This window comes from Chinchilla lanigera, unplaced genomic scaffold, assembly GCF_000276665.1.
Source record: "Chinchilla lanigera isolate Chin_1 unplaced genomic scaffold, ChiLan1.0 scaffold00010, whole genome shotgun sequence".
Classification (NCBI taxonomy): Eukaryota; Metazoa; Chordata; class Mammalia; order Rodentia; family Chinchillidae; genus Chinchilla; species Chinchilla lanigera.
This window is the reverse complement of record NW_004955411.1, coordinates 35,911,950-35,935,623: the sequence shown is the minus strand read 5'-3', so window position 1 is coordinate 35,935,623 and position 23,674 is coordinate 35,911,950. Positions and strand designations below refer to the sequence as shown.

General features: G+C 42.9%; 1 protein-coding gene and 1 pseudogene across 1 annotated transcript; one reads left to right on the top strand and one right to left on the bottom strand.

Moving 5' to 3' along the window:
- Nucleotides 1–3,816: 3,816 nt before the first annotated feature.
- On the bottom strand, nt 3,817–17,174 carry LOC102027278 (sodium-dependent glucose transporter 1A-like). Its single transcript, XM_013510861.1, has 4 exons — nt 16,556–17,174; nt 9,339–9,507; nt 8,552–8,668; nt 3,817–6,704 (listed from the first exon to the last, which is right to left on the bottom strand). The coding sequence occupies exons 1-4, from the start codon at nt 16,751–16,753 to the stop codon at nt 5,710–5,712; spliced, it is 1,479 nt and encodes a 492-aa protein (XP_013366315.1). The 5' UTR covers nt 16,754–17,174; the 3' UTR covers nt 3,817–5,709.
- Nucleotides 16,997–22,702, top strand: LOC102026198 (annotated as a pseudogene).
- The last annotated feature ends 972 nt before the right edge of the window (nt 22,703–23,674 follow it).

Here is a 23,674-nt window from a genome sequence, read left to right as displayed (position 1 = left end):
CGCTGCTGTTCATCCCTAGCAGAGGTGAATATGTGTAGTCCTTTCTCTTAATCCTGAGGCCTGACCTTCAGTGAATGTACCTCTAGCCACAATTGACTTCTTGGTTGACCTCTTGAGGGTCCAACCTTTCTGCCTATAATATTTCTAAATAATTTAGCTATCTATAATAACACCACAGACAAAAAACATTCTCCCATATGGGGTTGATTGTGCTGGCCATCAGGGAGCATTTTATCCCATTTGATAGGCTGCACCTACCGTCATTTCTGGTGACTTTTGAAGGTTTTTTTTCTATCCACTTTATAGCTCTTAGCTCTTTAGAGAACGCTGAATTTTTCCTTGAGGGTGGCAAACACACTGTATGATGAACTGCAATGGTGAACTTCTCTATTCTAGCCTTTCCCCTTGAATTTGAGCAGATATGAGTTGCTTCAGCCAGCCAAAGATGGCAAAGGTAAAAGGGATGCCATTGCCATAGTTAAAATATATGATATGGAAAAGGATGTATACTTCAGGGGAGCAGCATTTACCTAGCATGTGTATCACCCTGGACTTAATCCCTAGCACTGACTCAGTTACAGTGTTAGGCAGAAAATTAGTCATTAGCAGGAAAGAGAGAAGAAGCTGGGGGTAATAGTTGAAAAGCAAAGAGTGGGACTTTTTTCTTAGCTTTCTTAATCATTAGCTATACAGAAGATCCACACAAGCTGGTGGTTTCAGACTTTAGCCCAGGAGAATGCAACATGCTCTAAATGTGCTGTTAAAGTCCAGGGACTATATGAAGTTCAGCTCAGTGGTGAGGAACTGGAAAAACCTCAGGTCTCAAACTACATTCTTCCAAGGCATAAACAAGGACCTACTTCTCCCTGTAGTAAGTAGACACAGCCCATTTTATTTGTGCAAGAACACCAGCACAAGGGAAACAAGAGCAATCTGGGGCCCTCGCCTGCTGTTTATTTAAAGTATTGTAGATAGCTAAGTTATTTAGAAATATTACAGGCAGTCAGAGGATTGGACCCTTGAGAGGTCAGCGCAGAAGGCAACTGCAGCTAGAGGTACATTTATTGAAGGTCAGGCCTCAGGACTAAGAGGAAGGACTACACCTACTTACTTCCCCTAGGGATGAGCAGCGACTGATATTCTAAATAGACATTAATCACTTTGGGTAGAGGATCAAAACCTCCTGAATCCACTCGCTTCCAGGAAATTCCTTGTTCATCCCATGTACGCTTGCTATGTGACTTGTTTCCCCATTTGATCCCCATTTAATCAATATTACCTAAGCAACTATATACATACTCCTTAGTTGACCATAGTTTTGTCCTGCCTTACGCATACCTTGTGATTTCCCATTGGGTCAATACTACCTAATATCATTAGTTAACTATAATTTTGTTCCACCTTACACCTGCCTCACTTCATGGTTTTATTGTGCAATACTCTCTTGAGAAATTGGTCCCCCTCCCCTGGCCACCCACTCAGAACCTGGACCTCCTTCTGTTCTTCTTTGACAGAGGCTTTCTTTCTCTCAATAAATACTTACTAGTCTTAACCTGCATCTTTTTCCCACCACATTTTTAGATGGCCTGCTCTGCCTGGATATTCCATTACCTGAAACTGTTCTTCTGAAGACAGTGAAAAAGAAGTAACTGAAATCTTCCTTCCTTCCTTCCTTCCTTCCTTCCTTCCTTCCTTCCTTCCTTCCTTCCTTCCCTTTTCTTCCTCTCTTCCTTCTTTCCTCTTTTTTCAGGCTTGCTTACTTGCAAATTGTGTTCTGTAATTCTCACAAGCATGGTGCCACGTGAGTGCTCAGCAGGGCAACACAATCTGTCATGTAACCTCCTCCTCACAGCACATTCACTGCTCGCTCCACAGAACATTAGCGTGTCCCTGAGTTCCTGTGTGGTGATCTAAGAATTACTCCATGGCAGTAGTTTTGTGGAAGAATATATCTTCCCTCAGGTAGTGCCTATGTGAAAATAAAAGTCACTGGGCATTGACTGCTGGCATCAGGGTAGCTGCCAAACCCTGAGCTGGGGCTGAAGGGGGTCCCTTGTAGCCACCTTAGCTGGGAGCCGGGTGTGCAGGAACCCAGCACCATGGGAGTCCAGGACATTGCAAGAAGTGGCTCCACCCAGCCCCTGCTTCCTGTGGCCACCACCACTGTCACCTATGTCCTCACCTCTGCCTCTGGTGGGCTCCTGGCACTTGGTTCCCATCAGTCCCCATCAGTCACCTTGGCCACCACAAGGTTAAGACCTGCTGTCTTCTGGCAGCACCATGTCACAGTGCCTGGAGTCCATCTACCCTGCTACTCAGCCTATAGCCCTGAGCTGGCACCTGGCTCCAAATCACAGGTCAAACCCAGCGAGCTTGATGCAATATCTCACCCAATTCTTTCATATTTTCATTTTGTTTTCCTTACTGTGGACAGAAGCCTAGGCTTTCCCACTGAGATGGATGCATAGCACTTACGTATTTTGAGCTAGTTTCCCACCTAAGTAACCCAAGTTATGCTAGAACTTACCATTTTCCTGCCTCTGCCCCACTGAGGGTTAGGATTTTAGGTGTGGGATTTTAGTCTGCTCTGTGCCTCATTTAATGTGGTCCTGTGCTATGTAGTCCAACTTACTTGAAAATAAAACAAAAAGTTGCGATTGAAAACAAATCTTCTTACCCAATAGTCCCTAAATTAAATTGGTAGTATTTTGGGGTAAATTTGTTATTGTAATATTTCTCTTGCATTTTGAACTTTCCTGGATCTGTGGGTGCACTGAAAAGAATTTCATTAGACAATAAATCTTCATTTTTGTTTATTTGCAATAAGGTTGCATGAATAAGAGCCCTTGGAGCCCTGACACGTTATACCAGGCCTTATGGCACAGGACTGAAGGATCATTGCAAATTCTATACCAGTTTGGTCCATTTACCAAGACCCTGATTCGAAAACAAATTATCTAAATAAGCTAGCACCAACAAATACACAAACTGCGGCAAAATAAAAGTGGGGGCTGGGAATGTAGCCCATACTTTACACGACCAGAATAAAAACAATAGTTACTTGTTATGGCTTTCCCTCTGGTTTCCTTCGGCAGGAGTGAACATCCTCTTCACCTGGAGACGGACCTGTCACCCTACCAGGCCACACATCTACAAGTGTCTCTATTCCTTCTTTTGAGGGTATATTTACCCTGTGACTATCCCAACATTGTAATTTAGAAGTGTATTACTTTCTGTGTGTGTGTGTGCATGTGTGTGTGTGTGTGTGTGTGTGTGTGTGTGTGTACATGCACGCACTGTTGGGGATTCAGGCCAGGGTCTTTCACATGCTATCCAAGTGTACCACTAAGTTACATCCTTAACTGTAATAATTTACATCTGGGTGTCTCCTAAGGGTCCCATGCACTCACAGGTGAGGCTTTTGGAAGGTGATCGGATAACGGGGACTTATTGATGGTTTGGTTTAGGAGGTAGGGTCTGGTCAGAAGAGGCAGGCACTAGGGGCATGGCCTGGAAGGATTTAGCTCCCTCCCTGGCTTTTCCCTTGATTTCCCAATCTCCCCATCACTATGATATGAGGATCTCTCCTCTTTTTCACCCCTCTGCCATGCTGCCCTGCCTTGGAGTCAGCCAACTATGGACTGAAACCCTACAAACTGTGAGCAAAATTATACCTCTCCTCCTTTAAACTGTAGATGTTGGGCCTTATGGTGTGCAGGGGTGTGTGTGTATGGCACAGTAGCTCCGCAGCTCTGCTGTCTGAGCAGCTCACCGAGATCATAAAATCAGCACCAGTAAAAAATTAAAGATACAACATTTAAAGAAGGAAAGACACTTTATTGAAAAAGAGGAAAAAGGACAGGGTAGATAGCTACCCTGATAAATTGAGGAAGGGGGCTCCAGAGAGGTGGAACACCCATGGCTCCTGTGACCCCAGCTATTTTATTACCTGGGACTTGCCATACATGACTGGTTCCCTAGGATATCACACATGGATCTCAGGCCCCAATACCTTAACCCCCATGCCACTGTCTATGTGCACACTCCTATGTGGTCCTTCTTGTCCTGATCTCTGCAATGTATGGGTTGTTTAGAAGAGGCTTTACACCCAAGGTGGAGCTAGCAAGTCAGTAAGGAGCTAGTGCACCAAAACAGTGATCCTAGAGTGGGAGTACAATGCAACATGAGAGAAAATTAGCATATAAAATAATTTCTCCTCAGGGCTGGAGATGTAGCTCAGTGGGACAGCACTTGCCTGGCATAGGATGAAGGATAACAAGGCCATAGGATCAATCCCCCGCAACACAAAAAACATATGAACAAAATCTTTCCTTTAAAAAGTCTGCAAAAAGACTATAATCTCCATAAATGAATGAATTACTGTATTTCACTGAATCTGAACTAGCTTGTGAAATGCAACTTTATTTTATATATGTATATGGGAAATAATTCTGTCACAATATTAAGCAATCACTGATTGTAGAAATGTGCAGACTTCAAAGGCATTAAATGTGTGGAGAAAAGATATATCTTAGGATCAATAAAATTCAGCAGGAAAAATTATTCTTCATAAATGTATCCAAATAAAATGTCAAACACTAAGTGTATTTAATTGGCACATAATCTGTAGCACATTCTAAAGTATTTATCATGTTTGAAATGGGTGGGCTGGCACTTAAATTAATTCCTAGGATATATCTTGCACAAACTTTAAAACTTAAGGGTTTTCAATTTGGAAATTATCCATTTTCATTTGTAGAATCACAGAATAGGAGAAGATATAAGTGAGGCCTATGTAAAGTGCCTCAGCGGAGAGCAGGGTGGCCGAGCCAAGGATTGAAGCCAGAATTTGGGGGCTCTGTTCTGTGTTCTCTTCATAGCAGTAAAAGATCAAGAGTCATTAACATTCTGTGGTCCGTGCCTATAGATAAGATAAAGCAATCAATAAAAAATTTACATATTTAGAAGGGTGGTCTTTTGTAAAACTATGCTCCTCAACTTCCCAGGTAGCATATGGGTGCCTGATAATTTGCTCAATAAATCCACCGAATACTCCATGAGTGTACTCTATTAGATACTACCTAATTTCTCAAAAAAAAAAAAAATGCTTTCTTTGCATGTCTTTTAAGGTGGAAGACAAAAACATGTCCTAATCACCCTAATGACAAATACGAGTCTCATAAAGATCTTTCCATATGAGACAACTTGGCAGTTTATGGAAGACTCTGGGAATCACAGAACATTTCAAAACTGTTCAGCATTTTCTACACATGGACCTAGAAACCTTGATCTCCAAATCATGCTGAAAATCTATCAATGCTGTGCTCTGACCGGCCTCTTCAATAGTGGTGATAATTCAAGGAGAGTGAGTAATCCATCTTCTCTAAGTACTTTTGTCCTAGCTTCTGGCAAACTACTTCATAGGGGAATTGCTACTATCAAATGGAGAAGACTCAAATGTTAATGCATCTGAGAGAAATTCATTAGAGACTTCAGCTGTTTTCTCTATCAAAATATTTCTACTGAGACAGATGGACTGCTTCGAGTTTGAGGACAGTCTAGAAGACATAGTGAGAATCTGTCTCAAAAAACCAAACAAATCAAAACTATATCCCTCCTTATAGAGTGCTCCATTGTATCATTCATTTCAACCACTCCAAAATCCATTAATTCTATTCTTCTGCATCCATTCCTCCATTCTCTTCTTCTTCATAGCCTAGAACTAGAGGACAAAGCTTTCTGGTCCTCATTCTTTCTGTTTTCTTTCTGCTGGCGATCCAGAGGCAAGGTGGCTAACTTATACATCACAGGAAATAATACAGCAGTGAATATTGCTGACCCCAAACACGTGTACAGAACTACTGGCAAATCTGGGTATTGTCCCTGGAGAATTCCAATGACTGCAGGAATAGCCATGTCTCCCAGACAAGCACCAATGACAAAAAAGGCCGCAGATTTCCCACTTATGGTCGTGTACTGCTCAAGCCAAGAAATACCACTGGGAAAGGTGGTGGCCATTGAGGCCCCATACACAGAACTCCCTATCCAGAGACAAAGTGGGCTCTTGTCAAAAAGCACCAGGAATAAAGATGAGACCACGCTGCCAATGTTGCTCAGCACAATCATGGTCCCAGGCTGTAAACATGCAGCAAAGAAGATTGCCAGGCCCCTGCAGGCTGCAAAGGTCCCCCAGAAGATGGAGTTCAAGCCGGCGGCTTCGCTTTCCTCCAGGCCAACGTGGGTGGTGGCAAAGGAGAAAATGTAAGAGCCATAGGTTATCTCAGCTCCAACGTAAAAAAAGAAGAACAGAAAAAGGAGGCAGAGCAGGGCCTTGTGATGTTTAGCTCTTCGAGATTCCTGAGCAGACGCTGCTGACTTTTCGTGCTTCGAGGTTTTCTTGAAAAACAGAGCAAACAGGAAGACAGAAACTACAAAGATGTAAGTGCCGACGGAAGCATAAGCCCACAGTAAGTTCAAGTCATCAGGTGCTGCAAACAGAAGGTCTGGGTCGGCTTCAGGTGATCGGTTGAGGGCTGGATGGTGAAGGTCAGGCTCTGTGTGGTTTTCAGCTGACACGGTCGTCCCCAAGGCCAATTTTGCCAGAAGGGGAACCAAAAAGGCACCCAAGGCAAAACTGAAGTGTAAAGCCTGCATATGTGGGGCTCCCTTGTCTCCCCACAGAGCCAGGATAAGGACGTTGGCACCTACCAATCAAAGATGCAGGAAATGATCAAAGTTACACACAGTATCTTAGTAAAAACAAAAAAAAAAACAAAACTAGTTCATTGCTATCAGAGGAAGGGTGAGTCTGTATTACATAGCTGCTGTTTGTGATAGCCTCAGTTATCAAACATTGCATCTGATTCAATTCTGTGATTAGGGAATTCTAACCTGCTGTCACCAGAGAACTATGCATCATAACATCTCATCATGTATGGAATCCTATTAGTGGTGAACGGCTGCCTCTCAGAGCAGCCACATTCGCAATTTTTTTTCTTTAACACTAGGGATTGTATCCAAGGGGCACTGAGGCAGATGCCTGGCCCATTTTTCATTTTTTACTTTGAGATAGTGTCTCACTAATTTTCCCAGGTTTCCTTCACTTGTATCTTTCTGCCTCAGTCTACTGAGGCGAAGGCTTTCTATAAAACAGTGTTAACATGAGTGGGGAATAATATTTATAGACAGTTTAGCATCAGATAGCACCAAATTACCAAAGCTTTCTCTACTTACACTTGGTAGTCACTTAAAGAACATTCTCTATCTCTATTGCTATCATCTCTATGTATCTCTATCTCTCTATCTTTATCTCTATCTATTGCTATCTCTACCTCTACATCTATCTATCACCTATCTACCTATCTATCTATCTGTGATTAAATAGAAGCGAAACTTACATTCAGGACCCTGAATATGCCAGGATCCTGCTGTGCCTAAAGTAGATATAAGAACCTTTTAGTACAGTATCTGCCTTACATTGTCTCAACACCTCAAGGTGAAAGGCCAGAGCATTAAGTTTTCAGCTATCCTATTTAAAAATAAAATTTTCAAGTAAACATATAATTCTGGTTGGGTGTGGTGGTGCATGCCTGTAATCCCAGCATTTGTGAGTCTGAGGCAGGAGGATCGCCTTGAATTTAAGGCCATCCTGGACTACATAAGCAAGTTCAAGGCCAGCCTGCACTTCACAGCCAGACCTTATCTCAAACAAAACAAAACAAAAATATATAATTCTGAGGTGTGCATGGTGATACATGTCTGTACTCCCAGAACTCAAGAGGCTATGGCAGGAAGATCATGAATTTGAGGCTGGGTTGAGCTATGCAGGGAGATCCTGTCTCATAACACTAATATGTATTAATAAAATTCCACACTGTAATTTTACAAACAAACTCAACCTAAACAGTAAAATATTTTCTCAAATCTATCAAGTAACATTAGAGCAGGGAAATAGGGTACAGAAAGCTGGCTTTGGAGGCAAAGAAATATCGTATATGTTACTTGGTAGGTTTTCAAGGGCATGAGGGCCCATGGGAAGCTCTGCTGTAGTAAGGCAGGAACATGTGAGAGACTGAAGAACAGAATGGGAAGGAAAGTAGTACACACACAGGTTTCTCTTCACTCAACAAGGTTACATTTTTGATTGGATGTTTGTATCTATGCTGTCACAGCCAAATGATGGTTCCAAACTTGTTTTAGCTCATTAAACCAGTTCATCTTTCTCACTAAATCCATCCCATGATAAAATTCCCTTTTGAAATGAAAGCCTGCTCGCATGTACTGTAATTACCCACAGGAGGGGTCCTTCTTTGTGTTGACGCTATCAATCAACCATCTCCCATAAAACAAAATCCCTCACGGTCACTTCATAGTTGGCTGCTCAAAACCTGGTGCTCTGGTTGGCAAGAAGAGGAAGGGTGGCTCCCATGGGGTGACCCATGAACAGCACCGTAAGTCCATGTCAAGAGACAAGTGACAGTTTAATGTCAGCTGCCCTTCACTCCCAGTAGAAAGTCTGCACAACCAGAGGTGACAATGGAGGTTCACTGACCTGTATCCAGAACACCAACTGCAGCGCCGAAGACAGACATCACAATGATCAGTAATGCTGCTGTCTTGCAGAAAGGAATGAGGTAGAGGCCAGCTGAGGTAGCCAACATTGACAACCCTGAGAAGAAAAGGTGAAAGTCGGCTATAAAAACAGTACTCATTAGGGTCATAGGTCAGGTCAATAAACTCTAAAATGCCAAATAAAGTGTAACTAAAGCTGGGTTTTCATGAGAAGGTAAGAGTTTCAGCTGCTGCAAGTTGTTACATCATCTAAATCTTATATAAGCCTTATGAACTATAAAATATAGTATTACAAATTACTATAAAATACCAGACAATTCTAGCACTATGAACTCTAACTGCAAAGAAGCTTTTTAGCATAACAGGAAACATTTATTCACTTAAATGTTTCACATACGAAAGCCACAGACCCTGGACAAGCTCCAGGAGCTCACTCTGATGGCTATGACCTGAGATCTGCCCTCCACCCTCCTAAACAGAGCTTGGGCTCTCCGGTGTGTGGCCCTGGAGTGGTGTGCTAACTGCCATGAAGGTTGAGAAAGCTCAGGATTGCGCGCACACACCCACAGAACTGTTTCCAGAGGGCCCAGCACGGATTCCCCCTCACTGCCAAGGCAAGAGACAGCAGGGAGCCCAGCCTCGTGGAAGACACCTAACATACGCATTTCAGTTGTCAGCCATTCTGCAGGCTGCTGTTTTTCATACGTACAGTCATATTGTAAATACAGTTACAGTCACAAAGAAGAAAAAAGTCAGTGTTTTCTTACCCAAAAGTAAAACATGATTCATGTATTCAAAAAGAATACCACCAATCATAGAGCCACACAAGACTCCAGAGGCTCGGCCCACAAAAATTAGAGAAAGACTGCTGATATTTCGGTTTACATTTGTTGCCAGATCTTGAAACGTGGGTCCCAGAATACCGACACTCATTCCCTAAAATTTAGAAAGACAAAATCTTTTTACTTACAACTGTTAAAGTGATGTCTATGTAAGTGGTAGCTTTTTCCACCATAAAAAATTGCAAGAGGGGATTAAAATGTAATATAGGGGATTACTGTAAGTCCTGCAGTCAGGAAAAATGTACAGTGATAATGTATTGTTTCTAGACAGGCAGAGTCCCATGGTTTCTTTTAGCCACAACTCTCAATTTTTCTAAAATTATTGAATTCTTTTGCCTTTCTTTGTTATTCTTTTCCTTTGTGAACAATGCCTTAAAAGGATCTGGTGTCTTAAAAGTTAATAAGCTAGGTATGGTGGCACATGCTTGTAATCCTGATATGGGAAAAAAAACTAAACCAAATCCATTTTGTGTTTTAGTGCATTTTAAAGCTTAAGTTTCTGTTTCCTTAAATTTGTTTCTGGTAAATGCTGTCATAGTTACCTATCCCAGTACCACCCCATGCTCTGTCATAAGACTGCTTGTCCACTATGTAAAATGTCAAACACCTTTGTTCCTTTGTCACAAGCTAAGCCCATGCTTTGTAGTATTTCTGTAGCTGCACTAAATCATATAGCACCACCCCTCATAGACCTGGAAATAGACCTAGAACTAGACCTGGAACTAGAACTGTGTAACTATTCTCCCCTCCTGCCCTTTGGGGTCGGTGCTTGGTCATACACTGGGTGCCCACTGCCGGCCCCCAATAAACTTGCTTGTCTCTGCATCTGGCCTCCGCAGGTGACTCAATTAAATAAGCACCTTTGCCACAATAATCCCAGCACTTGGGAGGCTGATACAGCAGGATCGCTGCAAGTTTGAGGCCAGTCTGGGTTACTTAGTGAGTTCAAGCCCAGCCTGAACTATACAGCGAGACCCTATCTCAAAAAAAAAAAGTTGCTAAAATGCAACATTAAAAGTATTGTTGAAAGAGTTGAATATTTCAAAGTATATTACACACGTTAACATGAGAACTTGGATGTTAAAAATTTAAATTATCAAAATATTATCCTCATTTTTTAAGTTAAATAGGTAAATTTCAGGTACACATGTGGTCCTTTCTCTAAAGCACACATATATGATCTGCAGGAAAGAAACACTTGAAGATTTTCTAAAGCTACATTTCTCTTCAAAAATCTCAAAGCCATCAGGAGTTTGGTCTTTAAGGCTTCTGTGGAAAATATTACATACACAAGCATAGAATTAATTTGAAATGAAATGTTACTCAAAGACAATATATTATCTTCTGTATGGTGTAAGATAAATTGAGTCTAAAGCAGTCTCACATGTACCAAAGTGCAATTTACCTTAATATATCAACAAACTACAACCTAATGAAGATTATATTCCTAGTGTTCATTAGAAACTAAGGTCAATAAGGTAAGAATTCAAATTAGTGCATGCAATTAGTGTATGTAATTACCAGAAACAAGAACAGGAAAACCCTTTATGTAACTAGAGGAGGAAGATAAGATATGCATTTGGGAAGGAAAAGCTATACTGTATGAATTATTTTTTTTCTATTGGAAAAAGAGAGCAATCTCTGTCCTAAAATAGAACGACTGGGTATTCTAAACCACGAATATGAAAAATACAGGACACATCTGAATAGATAAGAATATTGTCAAAGTTGTATGAAAGATGAATTCTGTGAATGGAATTTTATGGGTAATGATGACAGATAAGACTAGAAGAGAATTACGTAGAAGGTTTGATAAAAATTGAGCATTAATATCTAAAATGCACTGTAAACAAGGAGTTTTGACTATTTATTGGCTGACTGATAGGAACTTCTGAAGAATTTTTGCATACATTTGAAGTCACTGAACTAGGAAACAAAGATTCTCTTTTCCAAGGTAATTTTCTGTGCTCATGTTGTCTTTATTAGGTTTTTTTGTCACTTAAGAAAACTGAGTCTGTTCTATTAAAAGAACTAAGGTTTTTCAATAACTATGCAATTTTCTGTATTGGCCTTTAAAGTTTTAATATCACTTTGGTCACATGAAGGACTATTCTTTAAAATGCTCTGTGATCTTATTATGGATCAGTGTTTTAAACCTTTGGTATTTTAAGAAAACTCCCAAAATGAAACTCTAAAGTTTTTTTTCTTAACCTTGAATTAATTTGGGGATTTTCCAGATGAGCCCTTTGAATATCTCAAGAGGATATCTCTCTTTAAAAGAAGAGACTGACTTTAATTGGGTTTGATATATTAAATTATGTGGGAAGCATTTTCAAATAATAAGTAATGATAAACTTCTGAGTTATATTTGTATGTATGCTATTAATATGTGTTTTAGAAATTGAATGAAGAAATTTAACAGTCCTAGGATAACATCACCAGTCAAAATTCTAATTATTAACTTTATGTGTTGTATGTAAGAGCACGGCAGAGTGACACCACCTGTAATCCCAGTACTGAGGAGGCTGAGACAGGAAGATGGCAAGTTAGAAGCTATTCTGGGCTACACAGAAAGATCCTATCTCAAAAGGAAAAGAAATGGCCCTGTCTCATTTTTTAAAAAAGTATACAACAGAAACGACCACATTTTCTTGTCCGTTACATCACTGTTATCATGAACTCTCCTCAGATCTTTAACCAGGGCCCTTTGAAGTCTTGTCCCTCACAGGCAGGTCAGTATTTCATCTGTTACGTAGCTGAGCCACCATCATTTGGGTGTTCAGGAACGTCCATGGAAAGGACTCTGTCAAGAGCGGGTTTCAGAAAACAGGATCACTCCATTGGACTGAGTAAGAATTCTCAGTAAACAAACTGACTGGCTTGTAAATCTCAAGCTGATGTTTAACCCAAATTCAAGCACAACAACAATTAATTATATACTAAGGAAATGACTTGCAGGTTTTCCTGCTAAGTCAGCCAGTGAGGAAATTGTTGAGATACGCAATTTGGATGACCTCTGTAAGATTGATGCTGCTTGAATTACTTATAATAACCTATTTAATAAACAGTGCTATGCATGTCAACTAGACAATGTCACTGTTACTACAAGAATGTAAATCCATTGCTAAGCTTGGGCAGCTGCCCGCCTGCTTCTTGCTGAGTCTTTCAAGCTTCCGTTATTAAAAGTGCTGCGCTCCCAGCCGGGCTTAGTGGTATGCACCTGGATTCCAGCTACTTTGGGAGACAGACAGAATTTCTAAGCCTGTCTCAAAATAAAAATAAAAAGGGGCTGGAGACGTAGCTCAGCACTCCCTGGGTTCAGTCCAAGCACCACACACATACACACACAGCTCTGCACTCTAAGATGTATCATGAAATAGATAAAATAATTCCAAATTAAAAGAAAATTTTGAGACAGTAAATGTGTTTGAATTGAAAAACATCTCAACCGATTTTTGGATTGTCAAACTCAATATGGGTAAGAGAAAAAACTTAAAGGGGATCTCACCAGACTCCTGAAACTATACCCCTGTTGGGGACCTTATGGTTAAGGCTACCAAGGATGTTTCTCTCCAGCCTCAATATGGAGATCTTCCCCAAGATCAGGGATTATGATTTCTCTCCCATCTCAAAATCCTTATCTCCTTCCTCCATTTCCTGCCATCCTAATCTCTTCCCTACCATTTTTGTAAAATAGATAGGGTCATACTTTGTGGATGACTTGAGCAAAAGCTTATGCCACAGCAAAAAGCCAGAGGACTTGTGGGTTTGCGTCCAACATCCTCAGACCAGGAAACAGCTCCACTACTGCCGGTGCTGTTCCATGTTCCCACCCAGCCCCCTTGAAGCCCCAAAGGAAGAGTGGAAAGCTCTCTGCTCTCTCTGTAAATAGTATCCTGACTTTTCCAATTAATAACTTGACCATAGCCAAATAGAGAAAAGCTATATGAGAAAAGCAGTCTGCAAAAACAGTATTATGCCTACGTAAAACCTGGGGATTACATACTTGGCCACTAGCAATTGTTTGTATGATGTCACTGCTTTAAAATCAGTAAGAGCCCTTCCTCTAAATGACTATGCATTCTTCCATCATGCAGTAATGGGTGGGACCCCAAAAATAGACTCACGATGTGCCTTGCTCAGTGCTGTGCACACTTGCCAGTAAACAAATGTAACTGACTTCTACTTGGCTGCCAGTAGGCGACCCTCTTTTCCAGCCCCCAAGGGCCTATGCTGAGGCTGGAGAATTTGTCTGCACTGTTATGATGCCTCACTGGTTCAGATCTTGCTCTCTGGATTAGCTCACCCCGCCTTCTGAATAGCTTTCCCTAAAAGTTCCCATCCCACCCATATTCAGAGGCCAAAGCACTCATTATCCACAATTACATCTACCTTGAAGTAGAGAAAGATGAATCAGCTTCCCCCAAGAGAACTTCCTTCCTAATAGGGTTTTTGTGTGTTCACTCTTGGCAGCAGCAGGGGCCAGTTGCATGGAATTTGAAGCTAACATATTAGCTAGCAATTTTGGATTTGGTAATGAGTAAGACTTCCTAGGAATTCAGAAGAGGAGAAGTCACTCTCTCACACATAAGTGAGAAGATTCATTTTCAACCAAAACTCTTAGACCAAAATTTAGCTTTACATGCCTTCCTTGCCCATGCTGGGGGGTTAGTGCATAGCACTGAATGAAAGCGAATGCTGTGCTTAAATTTCCCTTCATTTCACAGCTACAGAAAGAGTAATGTAAAAGGTAGCTGAGCAGCTGGGGGTGGAGCTCAGTTGGCAGAGCATGTGCTGGCATGCACAAGGCCATAGGCTCAAACCCCAGCCTGAAAAGACAAAGCAATGTACAAGAAATGGCTGACATTAGTGAGGTTTTGCTACCCACCACTGAACACATTAAGGAAAGTTCGGCGGAGAGGAGGGAGAGCACATGATGTGGTCACAGAAACAACCAACAGGTTTGCAAGCATCCTGAGGGGTGGGTGGCAGGCCAGGTGGTTCCAAGGTTTTCCAATCTTCATGCTTAGTGGGTCTCCAGGTTCCTGTGACTTGTGACACAAGTCTAACTGCACACATGGTTATCCGTTTGGATCAAGTGTTTTATAGCCACCCACGGTCCTCAGTCAACATCACTGGCTGAACAAAGACTATGACCAGTTGGGCTAAATACTGTTGAGCACTCTTTATTGTGAAAACTTTGAATGGCTTGGTTTTAGCAGTTTGGTTCAGGAAGACACCGGTTAAGGGTGTTCTTTAGCTTCTGGATATTACCGATATACCAAGATATCAGTAATGCAGCATCCCCCAGTAGCCATCCTCAAGTCTCCCCAGTGTGCTGTATGCCCTGGAGTCCTAAGCGTTCCTGTGCAGTCATCCTGTGTGCACCAAACACAACAGAAACACGAAGCACCAAGAATCACCCAAATCATGTCTCATTGTCAGTTGTGAACTACACAATTAGACCCTCTCAGTTATTTATGATGCTGACAGAAAGGGTCAGTGTCCAAGATTCCAGTGAACCTCTCAAAATGGAGAGGCTGACCACAAGTAGGGAACTGTTACATTAAACCTAGCCTGGGGGCTGGGGATTTAGCTCAGCGGCACAGCACCTGCCTGGCAAGTGCAAGGTCATGAGTTTGATTCCCGGTACCAGGGAAAAAAACAAAAAACAAAACAAAACAGGTAAACCTAGCCTGAATCTGTCTGTGGACAAGGGGAACTGTAACCTACCTCAGCACTGCAATCTGCCTGTTTGTAGAACAAGTAGCTCAGCAGCCAGAGGTTCAGGCAATCACAGGCAGACGCAGCTCATAAATGTGCAAAGAAGACGAATGAGCTGTAACTGGTCAAGGTATTTCTGCAGGCCATTTTCTTGTTCTGTGTCTAGATACTGCCTGTCAGTTCCTGTGTGGAATTCTGTGAACCTTTAACTGTTTCAGTTTCTTAGTCACTTCTTTCTTGAAAAAAGTGCTAAAATTAACTTTTTAATAGATGTCAGCAAGAAGCAAGCAGTCATTGGCTTTCAGGGGAAGTTCCTTGGACCCTTCGAGAAAAAAATGTTTCTAATTCAGAACTGCACTGCAGCGCTCTAAATGTACTGTGTGCCTCTAGCTCCAACAGGAGCTGTCCAAGGATGAGCACCTGGGTTAGCAGAGGCACAGCAAGTCTGTTAACCTTGCAGTGCTCTGCTTTAAGCAGCAAAGCTGCCTTTGGACAAGCAGGAGCAGCTCAGGACTCAGGCTCAGGGTGTGTATAAGCCCACAGCAAGCATCAGGTACAAGGAAGGAAGGGTAAGCAATGACTAATTTATTACTTTATGCCTTTGAGAGACTTGTAAGACCTGGCAGAGCGAGATCACCAAGCACTTGCAATGAATTACTTCTTACTCACCCCTCTCCCATGCTGCCTCCAGCCACCAAAACATTCTAAGAAACAAGGTGGCTCTGACGGGGAGGCTAAGTGACCCAAAGTAACTCTCTGAGAGGAACTCACACTCTCAGCTCCCAGGATCTCAACTGCCAAGTGTTCTTATTTGTGAGAGAGATTTCCACAAATATGGAATTGAGGGGAAGCCCAGTAGCTTGGGGCAAAAGACACTTCTAGCCATGCACACTTAAGGCTCTGCAGGCTCCATTAATACAGGTTTGTGGGCAGAGTAACAGGTGTTCCTGGCTCTACCACTTAATCAGTAGTTTGATTTGGAAAAGTCACTTTCCTCTCTCGACCAATTTTCTAGCTACAAGATCAGGTAGCTGGCTGAATTTGAATTCAGTGGCTTGGCCACTAGAAACAGGAAATCCCAGAAAAATCATTCTTCTGTGTAGTAATTTGCCATGCGGTAGCGCAGCGGCTAAAGGCCTGGGCAACCCTTTCTTGTATCTCCCCAAAGCACCAAGGAGACAGGAAAATTGCTGCAGCAGGAAAACATACTGTACTAGGAAAATCAACTTCCCACTTGACAGTTGCCCTCCGTGATTATGACTGTGCCCGCGTGTTAGATGAGGAAACCGAGGCCCGGGCAGATTAGTTAATGACCCAAGGTGACCGTGTGCAGGGGGCCAACTCGAGACTCCGACTGGGAAGGCCACGTTCTCTGCAGAGAACTCTCGGGCCCGGGAGGGTTGCAGCCCAGCTCTCACCAGCCCCAGGAAGGCGGCATACAGGACCGCGGTGGTGAACCAGCGCAGCGCGCTCCCTGTCCGGGGCACCGCCACCGCCTTCGGCTCAGGCTCCGCGGCTGCGGCATCGTGGTGTCGCGGAGCAGCAGGCGGGGGCCCGGCCCCACCGAACTCCGTTTCCAGCTCCAGCGAGGCGGCGGCGGGGAGGCGGCGGTGCATCTGCCGAGATTTTCTTCGCCGGACCCTGTGGAGGTCGAGCCCTGCTCCTCCCCGGCCCGCAGGTCCCTCCCGGCGCTGCCTCCCCAGGGAAGTGCTGCATCCCGGCCTGGTCAGGGCGGACTTCGGACCGCACGTGCGCCGCGGGAGAGGACGCGCGCTCCATCCGGGAAAGGCCCGCGCAGGTCACGTGATAGAAGCCGAGCTCTGCGTTTACTGGGACGGCTCTTTAACCCGGAAGCTAACATGGTTGCCCAGGAGACCACAAAGGTCTCAGGCACCGCATCACTAAGGCCAGCGAGGTCAGTGCAGCGGTGTTCGGTGGCTAAATAAGCAGGAGCTGCAGCCTCGGAGCAAACGGATTGAGGGATGAAGTCCCTAGACCGTTAAGAGGAAGAGTTAGTTAATGACCCAAGGTGACCGTGTGCAGGGGGCCAACTGCAGGGTGGAACCTCGCGCGCTGGGGAGATGGGACCCGGAAGGTGTTGCCCTTCGAACCTTTCCCAGCTTCCTGCCCTTATGCTTCCATGTCTGAGGTTTCTTGATCAGTCGAGAACTTCACTTCAGAAATATTTTTTAACCTCAAGGGTAAGCTTTGATGGTTAACCTCTCCATTAATCCTCAGAACTACACTCAGAACACCATTTTAGCCTCATTTCCAAATAGAAAGATTAAGACATAGAAAATAAACATCTGTCCCCAGAGCAGTCAGGGAATCACTGGCCATACATAGAGTGTACAGACTCGTAGGGGAGACTGATGTTAAACCTATGATCACACGAAAGGTATAGAGTTTAATAAATGTGCTGAGGACAATGAAAGAAAATAGTCTGCCATCTATAAGAACCCATCTTAGTTTTGGGTGTTTGGGAAGGTATTTTTGAGAAATGTTTTGTGTGGTTGAAATAAGAGGTAGATAAAAGAGAATAAAAAGTGATGTGTGGACGATTGGTAGGTTGTGAAGAGCTTGAGCCACACAAATAAGTTGGGGCTTAACTCCTGTTAGCATACTTAGATGTAATACAACCAAAAATGGTCTCTAGAAATATCAAGATGCATTATAGCTCGTCTTTTTCACTTAAAACTGAGCTCATTATCTTCAATAATGCAGTTCCCTCATCTGTGGTATTTTCTGTTTTTACCTGTGAAGCATCTGAGATCCAGTTGGAATGCTCCTCTGTCTCCTCAATTTATCATCAAGTCCTGCTAATATATATATATATATATATATATACACAAAATATAATATATTGTAATATATTATAATATATAATATATTATAATAATATAATATATATTATATATATTTCAAAAGATAAAATTAACACAAATTTTAAGATCTCACATTCTGGTTTGAGGGTGAGGGTTTTATGTGGTCTTGGAGGTGTCCTCCAGACAGATGAGACTGTGTATTCCTAGTGTCTTGTCAGGTTACCCTTAATGGGCTAGGTTAAAATGCAAATTATTTGCATGTGTTCAAAGTTAACAGATATGGTACCCACTTATTAGTATACTATTTTCTTGAAGGTAAAAGTTCGTGGGATTAATGAATCTATAGATAGTATTGGAGGAAAAGTGAAGGTAGCACTCCAAAAATTCCTAAGAGCCTTAAAGATACAATAAATATGTAAATCCCCACCTTCTTTATTCCCCTGTAGGTAAGGTCCATGTTTTTCACATGTAAGTTGAGCCTTCACTTTTCCTCCAATACTATCTATAGATTCATTAATCCCACAAACTTTTACCTTCAAGAAAATAGTACTACTAATAAGTGGGTACCATATCTGTAAACTCTGAACACATGCAAATAATTTGCATTTTAACCTAGCCCATTAAGGGTAACCTGACAAGACACTAGGAATACACAGTCTCATCTGTCTGGAGGACACCTCCAAGACCACATAAAACCCTCACCCTCAAACCAGAATGTGCTTCTCTCCATACTCCCTTCTGAGTGTTCACTGCTTTCTGACTAATACATCTATATTATGGTTTGTGTCTAGATGTCTCCCTAAAGCCTCATGGGGCAAGCATTTAGACTTTATGATTAATTCATGGGTGTGAGTGCTACACCTGCCCTGGGGTGGATAGTTTGCATATGTAAGGGAGAGAAAGAGGCCGTTTGCTGCCACTCCTCCTCCCTTTTGCTCTTGTTGCTTTGCTGTTTTCCACTGACGTGAACTGTTGCCCTCTGCCATGTGCCACTCTGCCTTGGAGCCAGCTGAGTGTGGATTGAAACCTCCACGAACTGTGAGCCAAATAACCTTTCCTTCCTTAATTTTGGGCATCAGGTATTTTGTCTCAGCAGTGAGAGAAAAGTAACCAACACAGTCTATTAATGCCTCTCCCTGACACAACTTAAAAAAATTTTTTTTTCTGTGACAAAAGTTGGGAAACTTAATACCTAGTCTGTGGGTGGGGTGAGTTGAGATCCTCATCTCCTCTTCTGGGGGACTTTGTGGACTCTGTCCTTTTATAGATGATCAGGGGCTGAAGGAAGCAGAAATAGGAAAGGAAAATGGACTGTTTACTTCAAAGTTACTTCCACTAGAGGATTAAAATAGGGGGGGGACTTCCTTATCATGCTTTTTCAGGTAAAGTGGGCTCCTGATTAGTTGCTATGAATCTCTGTTTTGAAAAACTGTCCCATTTCCAAGTTCAGTTTGATTATGTGCTGCTTGACAGGAATGACTCTGTTCTGGTTTGGTATGATCTGTTGGTCTAGGGCAGAGATTTGATCCAAAACTACAGCCTCCCACAAATTTCATTGAATACATGAGTCAGTATAATTATTGCAACCCACATTTAAACCTTTACCACTTTTGCTACAATTGTTGCCCCATTTTTCTAGTCAGCTTCCTTCCTGTTAGCACTCTGTTCTCCAAATCAATCTTTCACCACTAAGAATCTTAACTGACATGCAAATCTACTCCTTAAAACCCTTCAAGTCTTCAGAATAAAATCCAACTTCACTTGTCCCCGCCCACCTTCTTTACTTCATTTCTTACTCATCATTATTCATGTTCCAACAACATCACAATTGCTGTGTGTTCTTTACATACCACATTTGTTTCTCTTACTTTTGATCACACTGTCCCTCTCTGTCTAAAATACTCCCTGCTTTGTTCATGTTCTGTGGTAGAGATTGCTAGCTATTTGCTGAAGTCATTTGCCCTTTCTGAAGTAATGAGGTATAATCTAGTGCATGGGGTCTAACTCCACTACATTTTTCAGTTTAATGTGCAACTACAGGTGCCAGCAAAGTATGAGCAGAAGGTTCCAGGGGCCTTAAGAGATTGGATGTCCTTCCTCCATGCTTTCTTCCTTCTCCTCCAGCTGAAGCTTGGACATGACTGCGACATAGTCTCAGCTATAAGATGATAACAAAGCTGTACCAGACCGCTGAGCCATAAAATGGAAGGAGTCTGCTCCTGAATGATGACTGGAGCACAACCTCCTGCCAACCTGGAATGATTTCTGCTGTTAGGTGACGGGGGAAAAATGAATTTTTGTTTACAGTAGCTTAGTCTCCTGGAAGTAATACCATCTGCCTTATTTATGCCTTTTTGACAATCATATACAGGATTAAGGAATTTCAGAGTAAATTTAATCTTTGTTTTGTTTTGCTTTTGATTATAGGGAATGAGCCCAAGGCCTTTAGACTGAACTACCCAACCTTTTAAAAACTTTTTTCTTTTGAGATAGGGTTTTGCTAAGTCACTAAATTGGCTAGGCTGGTCTCAAACTTGAGATCCTCCTGCCTCAGTCTCCCAGAGTGCAGGGATTACAGGCCTGTGCCACCAAGCCCAGTTCATATGTAATTTTTATCTTTGATGGTACTCTCTATTGCAATGCATCCTTTTTGCTAATAGAACTGTTATATAGTACTTGGTCATGGTGGCACACACTTTTAATCCCAGCACTTGGAAACTGAGGCAAGAGGGTTGAGAGTTTGAGGTCAGCGTGGGCTACATAGCAAGATCCTATGTCAAAAACAAACAAACAAAAATTACATACTATTACTGAAATCTAACAAAGACTTCTTTTATAGTACTGGGGATTGAACCCAGGGAGCACATATTCCCAGCCCTTTTTAACTTTTTTTAAAATTTTGAAATAAGGTGTCTCCAAATTGCCCAGATTGGACCTGAACTTGCAATTTCTGTGCCTCAACCTTCCAAGTAGCTAGGATCACAGGCATGCACCGCCACAACCAAATAACAGAGACTCTGCTAAAAAGTCTTTTGTAATAGTTGAACTATCTGGAACCTTTCGTCTTTCTTTCTTTCTTTCTTTCTTTCTTTCTTTCTTTCTTTCTTTCTTTCTTCTTTTTGGTCCTGGAGAGTAGACTCAAGGTCTTTGTACTAATCTACATTCCCAGTCCCCATTTTTATTTTAAGACAAGATCTGGTCTTGCTTAGTCACTAATTTGCACCCCCTGGCTCGAACTTGCCATCCCCTGGGGAATTACAGGTGTGCCCCCACCATGCCTGTTTTTTTAAAAAAAATGGGAATTAACAGGGTGGCTCCAAATGGATAGCCATCTGCGCTGGAAACGTGTGGCTCCCCGCTGCTCTGGGAGCAGCAGCACCTGGCCTATTTAAGGCCCATTTTCTAATTTTTGAACCATTGTGCCCCGGTCCTGCTGTCCCTAAAGCTGTGAGTGACAGAAGAAAGAACGAGTGCAGTGAAGGAGTGTCTCTGGGAGCAGTGAGCAGGATGAACACCACCCAGAACCAAGCAGCTGTGTCAGCAACAGAGAACCCCTTCTGCGGCGTAGTGAGGCAGAGGGACATGGAGCCTGCTGAAGAGCAAATTAAATACAACTTGTCAGAGGTGAAAGCTCAGATTCGCAGCTGCATATGCAGCCATCTGGAAGGCCTTTGGAGCCCTGAGGTGTGGATGTATGAGCAGTTGGACCTCATCCATCAGCTTAACATGGAGAGGCTTCAGCAGCTGTATGAGTTACCAGGCCAGTTCAGCTGTCTTAGTAATCAACTGGAGTGTACCCAAAGCAAAGACCTAGCCAGTCAAGTCCCTGTGTGCCTAGAGGGACTGGGCAGTTTGACCCTAAAGCCTGAAGATTCAGTCTGAAGCTCTGTGTTGAAGTCTGAAGCTCTGCTCTCTGAAGCCAACACAACTGCTGTGCCCCAAACCATCACCATGTTTGAGTCCCTCAAGACCATTCAGATTCCTGAACACTGGATGGCTCATGCTAGTTCAGCAAACACTGGGCCCTTCCTAGGGAACAGAGGTTACATCCCAATGCCAGGGCAAGACTTCGGCCCAAGCCTGCAGTGTCTTTAGTAATGTCTGGGGCAACATAGTGGGCTCAGAAAACTGCCTATTCAAGAGTCAGCTACAAGAAGTTCTTGTGAAACCAAGTTCCCCAAAGTGTAACAGCCATTCTACCGCCAGTTCTTCTTCCACTGAAGTTGATGATCTAGAGCTTCTCGCTCAAGATGAGATGGGCCTGTCTGACTGGCTGGCAATTCCCCAGGAGCCCAACAAGCTGGAGTAGACTGAGAGCAGCAGCCACGAAGCCAGTGAAAAGTTTAAGCTCTGGTTCCCAGTGTTCCAGGAGCCCTAAAGCGTGAATACTTGGCCTATTCTAGCTGTCAGGGCAACCAGGCCAGAAATGCGGAAATTGAAATCTGGGCAATACAAGTGCCTGGGTGACTACTTGCATGCCTTGAAGCCAGTCTGCCTCCAGCATGCTTAGTGAGGATTGGCTTGTCCAGAACCATCAGGAGCCATACAAAGTAGAGGAAGTTTGCGAAGCCAACAAGCCTTGCACAAGCTTTGCAGTGTGTGTGTGATGAGAATTGTGAGAGGGAAGCTCTGTGTTGATGGCTTCCAAAGAAAGGAGGAAAGTATAAAAATGGGATGCCTGTGGAACCTGAAGCTGAGCTTGAGACACACAGAATCCTCTGTCCTTCCAGCGAAGAGTAATAGAACAAGGTGAGGCACAAAGACAGTCAGTCCTGGAACTGCTGATTCCTCCCAGGTCCTAAGAAACAGTTTCTTGTCAGAGTGACTCATCAGATCCTCATGCAAAGAAGGGAGTCTTAGCAAGTGCAAAATACTGTGGACAAGGCTGGCAAACAAAATTTAAACCCTGGGGTGTGGCCTTCCTGGTGTTCTTTTAACAGCACTGACTGGGTCTTTCTGCGAAAGACGGTGGGAAGCCTCAGGCAGTCCTCTGAATTGGCCCCTTTGAAAGAAGGCCCAGAGAATAGTTCTTAATTCACCCTTACAAGAGAAATGGAGCTTTTCCCCAGCCTGATACGGTCTACCACCAGTTTGTGATTTCTTTGACTATAGGCAGCTTAATGGTGTTTAAGGCCAGCAGTCATGTCCAGGATCTTGCTGTCCCATTCAAAGAATAGGACAGGACAATTGATGAATGTGAAAGTTTAAGATTTACTTAGGGCAAAGGAAGAAAATAAAAGGAAGTGTTCAAGAAGAAAAAGTGCTCTGAAGAAAAAAAGAGAAGATACATCCTGTATGTGAGATGGGCACTGCAAGGACAAGAGGGCTGTGGTGGCAAAGCCCATGGCCACTGTCTTTCCTATCTTCTCTCTGACATCAAATCCAGGCCATCTTGTTAAAGACCTGCCAGAAGAATTGAAGACAGCATTCTCTGATTGGTGTTGAGGCTTGGAAGCGGTTCTACACAGGTGTTCTGAATCTCTGTGATGGACAAGTCACACCCAATTACCCAGCCGCTCAAAGTGGTTATATGGAACTGCTCCATAGATGGGAAGGGATGACTGAGAGAGTCCAGAGTGCATCGTGTCTGTGAGCTGTGGTGTCCCATTTACTGTGTTACTGCATCTGAGCGGTCAGCTTAGCTCCTTTCCTGTCTGAGTCTGAACTAGCTAAGTAGTAAAAGCTATTTTGATAAGGAAAGACTAGTTGTTG